We start from the raw sequence: 8337 nt of genomic DNA, 5'->3' as shown, positions 1-8337 counted from the left end.
CGTTTCTCTTCCACAGAGGTATCACTCTTGTGAAAAATAAAAGTGGGATCAAGAATAGGTTCATATAAAGGATCTGGGTCAGCAGTTGTTAAGATGACACTAAGCTGGTTTGCTTTTGCCCAGAGTACATTTATAGACCCCTCAGGAAAGCCGTTATATCTACCTTAAAACTACATAACCCGCCCCCCCAAAGTCACTGTAACAGTGACATACAAAAAGAAATAATCTACAGGGTGCAAACAGGCTGATTTAAAAGGTAGCTACTTCCAAGCATAAAGTATGCTATTTAACCTGTTGCTCAATTATCTTTCCCCCTTGTAGTAAACATACTGTTTCCTTGCTACAGGTAGGGTTCATTATAATGGCAGGGATTCTGCATATATTAAGTCATGGTTTGCTACAAAAACTACCATGAAGTAGAGGTTGCTTAAAACCATAGTGATTAGGCCACCTGACAGATTAAGCCTAAACTGAACATTATAACAGCATGTCCTGTGAGGTAGGCCCGTGTCATAAAACACTTCTTGTATGCAGGATGGATCTGAGAGTGATTACTGTGTGCAGATGGTCAGGGTAGTATCTTAGCATGCCCTGGGAATTCTCAAGCAGCCTTGGGATTTGATCTAGAGACGGCCGTCTGCAGCAATATTGAAACCTTTATTGAATTAAATACTTAGGTGAAGCTCATCTGTATATCTGCACGAGAATTAATCCAGGGTCGGTATGTTTTTCTCTCTTGTATGTTTTGATACAAATGGTCAAAAGCTAGAAATTCATCACAGAATTAGGTAAACAGGAAATAAAGGGTCACATTTTACTTTCAATCAAGGGTGGAAGGAAATGCAAGATCTAGATTCTCTAAGAGAGTCAGTTTCGATAACAAAACACCTGACTGCAAAGGCTAAAATGTAAATACAAGACTGAGGTAAAAACATGGTGTATGCATACTCCTTTTTGCACTACGTATTCTGGGTAATGGTGTGGGTTTCAAGAAAGCTAATTATTGATCTTTTTAAGTACAGTAATAGTGGGCAGTTCACCCCATACAGTGGCCTCCAATCAAATCTGTGTTGTGTATCTGGGCACATGTGGAAGGAACATCCTTAGTACATACTGATATTGCTCAAGACCCTGCTTCTCCAGGAGTGGGCAAGCCAACAAATTACTATGTAATATCAGAAGACTAAATCCATTCAATTTGCTAATTACAATGTTTGCATTTCAACAAGGAAGTCAATCTTTATCCTGCAGCAAAGGAGGAAATTTTAAATAACCTGGGGAAATTGTGTTGACGATACAAAAACCTGGATATTTGTTTAATTTTACTTTGTGTTATGAATTATATATTGCTTACTTGTAATTCAAATGGTAACAATGTTAGTATCTGTATAATATTGGAGGATGAATTCAGTATGTACAATTTAATAAAGAGGAAATGGAGGAAAAGAGCTTGGATCTTGGAATTTCAAAGACCTCTTGCTGTACATATTTTTTTCCCTTATAACTTACCTAAAAACATCCATTCTCTGAATATTGTATCTTGATCCATATACATTTCATCTATGAATTGAGTGCAAATACACCCATCTATTTCCTCCACATCATTGGAGTTGGCAGGTCATCGCAATAGGTTTTGATTCAAATTCTAAAGACTTAATACCACGCGGAAAAAGATTTCTATGTCATAAAAAGTATCATTTTTGAAACCTATTTTCTTTGTGGAAAATGCATTTGACCCAAGCTCACTGCTATGTGGATCATAACAGGCGTTTTGTACAGGCTACTTTGGTTCTGATTAACTTTACCATGTTGGATCATGGCCTTAAACACATTCAGAGAGCATTTACATTAGATTAGATTAACAGAGTTGGAAGGGACCTTGTAGGTCATCTAGTCCAACCCACCACCCAAGCAGGAGACCCTACACCATTTCTGACCAATGGCAGTCCAATCTCTTCTTGAAAGTCTCAGGTGATGAAGCTCTCACAACTTCCGAAGGCAACTTCTCTTCCATTGGTTGATTGAGCTGTACCATTGGTTGATTGGTTCTTACTTAAGAAATTGTTTGAATTTCTCTGGGATTTCTAACTCCTATTTTTGAGATCAAACCAAATTGCAAGTGAAAAAGACCTTAAGAAGCATTTCTGCTTTATGTGTAAAAGCAACAACAACCCAAGTTATTTCTTATTGCTATCTGGGGAGCCTCTTGAGGATGACTGTGGTGAAATTGTGTAGTGTGGCCCTAGTGGAGTATGCCATAAAAAAACCCCTATGAACTGCTTTGGGTTGAACCCTATTGGGGTATCCATGGGATTGGAAGAGATGTGATGTAAATACTGAAGTTCAAAAAGCAGATTAAACTGAAAATCAGCAAAGTTTGTATGTCAACAAGTGTTGACCTGTTTAACCTTCAGCAAGATTCAAGATAAGCGTGTAGCTTGAAAAGAAGTAAACCCATTTAAGATTCCTGGTTCAAGAGGCAACTGGACTTTCTGTTTTTTTCTTTGAAGATGCTTCGCTTCTCATCCAAGAAGCTTCTTCAGCTTTAACTGAACGGTGGGGAATGGAAGAATCCTTCCATTCCTCACCATCTAGTCAGAGCTGAAGAAGCTTCTTGGATGAGAAGGGAAGCGTCTTCAAAGAAAAAAACAAAAAGTCCAGTTCAGAGGTGGTATTCAGCAGGTTCTGACCAGTTTTGGAGAACTGGTAGCGGAAATTTTGAGTAGTTTGGAGAATTGGCAAATACCACCTCTGACTGGCCCCGCCAACCTCGTCTCTTCTCTGCCTCCCGAGTCCCAGCTGATTGGCTGGGTCTTCTTTCGTTGCCCTGCACAGGAGAACGGAGCTGGAAAGTAGGTTAGTGGGGTAGGGAGGGAATGGGATTTTGCAGTATCCTTCCTCAGCCCACCAAGCAGCCCACGCCACCAAGCAGCGCCACGCCCACCAAGCAGCGCCACGCCCACCAAGCAGCGCCACGCACCAAGCAGCCCCGCCAAACAGCCCCACGCCCCCAAGCAGCCCCACGCCACCAAGCGCCACGCCCACCAAGCAGCGCCACGCCCACCAAGCAGCGCCACGCCCACCAGCAGCGCCACGCCCACCAAGCAGCCCACGCCACCAAGCAGCCCCACGACCAAGCAGCCCCACGCCCACCAAGCAGCACCATGCCCACCAAGCAGCGCCATGCCCACCAAGCAGCGCCACGCCCACCAAGCAGCCCCACGCCCACCAAGCAGCCCCACGCCCACCAAGCAGCACCACGCCCACCAAGCAGCGCCACGCCCACCAAGCAGCGCCATGCCCACCAAGCAGCGCCATGCCCGCCATGCCATGCCATGCCAACAGAACTGGTTGCCTCTTGAAAAAGCACCTTTCGGATCAATCAGGAGGAACAATCAGGAGGAGTTGTACAACAGATCAAGAAGGAAGGGACTGCCGATCCTTTATAACTTAGACTACTGCCAAGTTAGGAGTCTGTCAGGACAAGGGGACAGTTGAAAATATTGCTATGATCATTTTTCCCCATTGGTCTTGCCAAGTGGACTCAGAACCAAAGAATCGTGGTGTTGGAAGGGATCACAAGGATCATTTAATCCAACCTTCTACAATCCACAAGAAAGTGCATTAAACAATTCTTGAGAGGGGACTGTCCTATCTTCTCCGAAAGCTGCGGAAGTGGATAATCCACAATCTCTAGTCATAGGCAAACGCATTCTCACTGTCCTCTCGGTTTCTCCCAGCTGAAGGAAAAAAACATCCCTTGAGGTAGAGTACTGAATATTGTGAGCTTCGTTTGCTTTCTCCGCAAATTTATTTGTGACTAAAAACGATACACACCAAAAAGTGCAACCTGAAGAGATAGATCTTGAATCACATCCCTTCGTTTAGTGATCGTTTCAAGTTACAACGGCCCTGAAAAAGTGACTTTTCCAAGCTTGTGGGTTGGTTTCTGAACGTTTTGTTAGGAGGCGAGGTAACATCTTCCACGGAGTTTACCAACCAGAGAAGGCATCGGCCTTCAACCAATTCATGCAATTCCACTCCTCCCCCACTCACACACACCAGCAGTTCACCTCCCAATGACCCTGAGGTAATCTCCTTATTACAAGACCCACAGATAACAGATAATCAGAGTTGGAAGGGACCTTGTAGGTCATCTAGTCCAACCCCCCACCCAAGCACGAGATCTTACACCATTTCTGACAGATGGCAGTCCAATCTCTTCTTGAAAGTCTCAAGTGATGGTGCTCCCACAACTTCTGAAGGCAAAGCTGTTCCACTGGTTGATTGTTCTCACTGTCAGAAAGTTTCTCCTTATTCCTAGGTTGAATCTCTCCTTGTTCAGTTTCCATCCATTGTTCCTTGTCTGGCCTTCGGGTGCTTTAGAAAATAGATTGACCCCTTCCTCTCTGTGGCAGACCCTCAAATATTGGAAGACTGCTATCCTGTCTCCCCTGGTTCTTCTCTTCACTAGACTAGCCAAGCCCAGTTCCTGTATGTTTTAGTCTCCAGTCCCCTAATCACCCTGGTTGCTCTTCTCTGCACTTTTTCTAGAGTCTCAACATCTTTTTTATAGTGCGGTGACCAAAACTGGATGCAGTACTCTAGGTGTGGTCTTACTAAGGCTTTATAGAGTGGTATTAGTATCTCACTTGATCTCGATTGTGTCCCTCTGTTAATGCAACTTAGGATTGCATTAGCTTTTTTGGCTGCTGCTGCACACTGCTGGCTCATATTTAGCTGGTTGTCCACTAAGACTCCAAGATCCCTCTCACAGTTACTGCTATTGAGCCTGGTTTCACCCAGTCTATATGTGTACTTTTGGTTTCTCTTGCCTAAGTGTAGGACTTTACTTTTTCTAAATTGAATTTCATTTTGTTAAATCATACATCCCAGTGTTGCAGTCTGTCAAGATCCATGTGGATCTTGAGCCTATCTTCTTGGGTGTTAGCTATTCCTGCCAGCTTAGTATCATCTGCAAATTTGGTAAGTTTCTCTTCTATTCCCTCAAGACCTGTCACAACAGGAGTCTCCAACCTTGGCAACTTTAAGTCTGGTGGACTTCAACTCCCAGAATTCCTCAGCCAGCAATGCTGGCTGAGGAATTCTGGGAGTTGAAGTCCACCAGTCTTAAAGTTGCCAAGGTTGGAGACCCCTGTGTTATAAGACCCTTACTTGACACCCCACTCCTGAAGCCCTTGTAAACAGAAGCACACCGACACTGACATGACCTCAATTCCACCGAAGACGTTACCTATCCTGGTAACGAAATGTTTGGAAACCAACCCGCAAGCTCGGAGAACGAACCTTCACCCTCATCCTACACCAGAGCTATAGATATTCGCCACTATATCAAAAGTGGCTTATGACCCTTTTTCACACTTATGACCGTTAAGAGCATCCTCATGGTCACCTGGTCAAAATTCAGACACTTGGCAAGTGACTCATATTTATGACGGTTGCCATGTCCCGGTGTGTGTGTGTGTGTGTGTGTGTGTGTGTCATGCGATCACCATTTGTCGCCTTCTGACAAGCAAAGTCAACGGGGAAGGCAGATTCAATATCGTAACAACTGTGTTAATAACTTAATAATTGCAGTGAATCACTTAACAACTGTGACAAGGAAAGCCATAAGATGGGGCGAAATTCACTTGAACTGTCTTGGTTAGCAAAGAAAATGTTGGGTTCCATTGTGGTCGTTACCTGTAACGACTACCTGTATTGACCAAAATATTAAAAAAATGACTACCTGTATTGACCAAAATATTTAAAAAAAAAAAAACCAGGGAACTCCATCCACAAGAGTGCCGGCCACAGTTTAATTTATTAAGTTTACATGTTGTGTTCCAACTATTCCCAAAAATAGTGGAAGGAAAGGAGAGAGATTTGTCAAGTGAGAGTGGTCTCCCAAGATGTCTGCTCGGGGATGGGAGGCATGACGGGAGACCCACCCACCACCTTCGGAGAAGTTCGCTCTCCATGAGAGTGGGAGAGGAAAGGAAGAAGAGTTAAAATATCAACAGATTTTAATTCCTTGCATACGTTCAGATCGTCCCTCAGTGTCACATAAATAAAGCCCTGCTATTTGAGAGGGCGGCGTTTCCATTGGAAAAAATGGCTGTGCCTGTTCTGGTGACTCCGCTTCTCGCGGCCTCATTCCCTTGGTCGATTGACTAGGACTTCACCCAAGGCTTCCAGCACTTCACGCTTGTAGTCTTCAAAGTCGCCGTCAATTTGATTGACTGTCTGGTCCTCCACCACCCACAGATGACAGTTGGTCTCCGTGATAAGCCGAGCATCATGGCTGACAATGATCACCGCTGGAAAAGACAAGATGGGTGAAGCAAGACGTCCAAACCCCCATTAAAAAAACACACACACATTTCTTCCTTGGGTGCCCTCAAGAGCTGTCCAAATATTGACATTCGGAACTGAACAGGAGCCAATCATCTGCCAAGTGGCAATTCCAGTTACTAAAGCAGAGGCAGGCGAACTGGGGGTTTCTTTTCCTCCCGTATAAGCTCCCCCAAACTTATCTAATCGTTTAAAAAGCAATTATTTCTTAAGACATCAAATATCCAAGGTTGAAGGTGTAAAAAAAAATAATAATGCAGCCCATCAACATTTCTTCGGTGGCCATCAGAACGAGCAAGCTTAAAAATCTGGCTTATCTTTACTTTTTTTTCTTCCTTGGGGACGTGGAGGAGTGAATGGTTAACATAAGCATTTTAACACTTACAGTGGGATTGAGGAATCACTAAGAATCCTCAAAACCCCTCAAAATGTGAAGTTTTAGCCCTGTTTATTTTGGGGGTGCTGCCTTCCAGACCTGCAGCAATGCCCAATATGGCTGTGCGTTGCTACTTCAATTGTGCTTATGTACAAATTATTCAGTTAACCCTGACCTACAAACGTATTAGTTCTGGCATTCATAGTGACTTGACCAGAAACTTTTATCATTCTTAAGTACTAAGATGGTGCCCTTAAGTCTTTCCCACCCTGTCAAGTGATGGGATACAGCAAAGTTGATTTACAATAACGAAGGCAAGATATGGGACAGGATAGGACAAACCCACGGTCACTTTAGGAATGCCTGGTCCCTTTCTTCTACTTTCGGTACCACCAATCCAGTTTGTGTGGATAGCATAGAACAGTGAGCAGAGGCGTATTCATCATGTATTATTGCCACCGGAATTCAGAGCCAACAAGCTTTCACTCACCTCCTTTATAGTCGTTGATAGCATCTCCCAAGGCATCGATTGATTCAATATCCAGATTATTCGTAGGTTCATCCTGGGGGAAAGGGAATGAAGAGACACTTAAGGACTTCTCTTCAGCTTCCACAGTGGGATAACGGTGCTGACAGCCTATGAAACATGCTAGTGCAGCAGGAGACAAGGTGACGATTTGGGTTTGCTGGAGGAAAATACCGCAGGCTTCAATATAGATGATTGTAGATATAACTCACCAGAATAAGGACGTCTGGCTCTCTACAAGCCAATTCAGCAAATACTACGCGAGCTTTTTGTCCCCCTGGTAATGGGGAGAAAAGAAAAAGAACAAAACCAAAGGAGGAATTAGAAACTTAGCAAAAACATGCTAGCTTCCTCAAAACTGATGCAGATAAGAATCGCCTATCAGAATTTGAAAGGTCATCTGGAAGGATAAACAGGGTGTGGGGGTCACCGCTTCTTAAAAACCCAAGTCCCCTTTGAAGGCTGTCAGCGTTGACGCGACTTTCCACGGCCGGCATCTTATGTCTTGCTCATGACATAGATGGACTGTTAATCACTAACTCTCCAACATTTAATGCCCTCCAGGTGTGCGTAGCTACGTTTATTATCCAGCGCATTTGGAACATACCACAATGAAGAAAGCTACGGCTAGCAGTCCTCATCCTTCCTCGTGAAGCTCTTGACCCTCCACCGCCCACCTCTTCCCTTCTCCCAAGAAATATTTCCCATACCAGACAGCTTGCAAATCTGGATGGTGTGGGCATGGCTCTCGAGACCAAAGCGCCCCAAACATTTACGGGCATCTTGATAAGGCAGATTGAAATTGCGCTGAAGATATTCAGTGGCCGTTTCCTGCATGTTCAGCTGATCGGCATACTGCTGGTTGAAGAAGCCAACTTTCTACCAGGAGGGGAAAAAAAAAAAAAAGAGGAAAATCGGGTGAAACCTCACTCAAACGGCCATGGAAGCTTCACTCAAGTCATTCAGATCACATCACCAAGAGTCTCGGTGGCGTAGTAGTTAAGAGTGCAGTCCTGCAAGCCAGCTGCCTACAATTTGGCAGATCAAATCTCATCAGGCTCAAGGTTGACTCAGCCTTCCC

General features: G+C 44.2%; 1 protein-coding gene across 3 annotated transcripts in view; it reads right to left on the bottom strand.

Moving 5' to 3' along the window:
- Positions 1–5800: 5800 nt before the first annotated feature.
- Positions 5801–8337, bottom strand: part of ABCF1 (ATP binding cassette subfamily F member 1) — a 38440-nt gene continuing 35903 nt past the window's right edge. For all 3 annotated transcript variants that reach the window (XM_087928575.1, XM_026720746.2, XM_026720747.2), the window contains exons 25-28: positions 7967–8135; positions 7469–7533; positions 7221–7293; positions 5801–6320 (exon numbers count right to left, since the gene is read on the bottom strand). In XM_087928575.1, coding sequence (XP_087784701.1) covers positions 6154–6320; positions 7221–7293; positions 7469–7533; positions 7967–8135 — 474 coding nt within the window. In that variant the 3' untranslated portion in view covers positions 5801–6153. The remainder of the gene's footprint in view (positions 6321–7220; positions 7294–7468; positions 7534–7966; positions 8136–8337) is intronic.

This window comes from Pseudonaja textilis, chromosome 2 (genome assembly GCF_049901715.1).
Source record: "Pseudonaja textilis isolate UNSWEBS1 chromosome 2, rPseTex1.2, whole genome shotgun sequence".
Lineage (NCBI taxonomy): Eukaryota > Metazoa > Chordata > Lepidosauria > Squamata > Elapidae > Pseudonaja > Pseudonaja textilis.
Note: the sequence above shows the minus strand (reverse complement) of the source record. Positions and strands in the feature narration are given on the sequence as shown.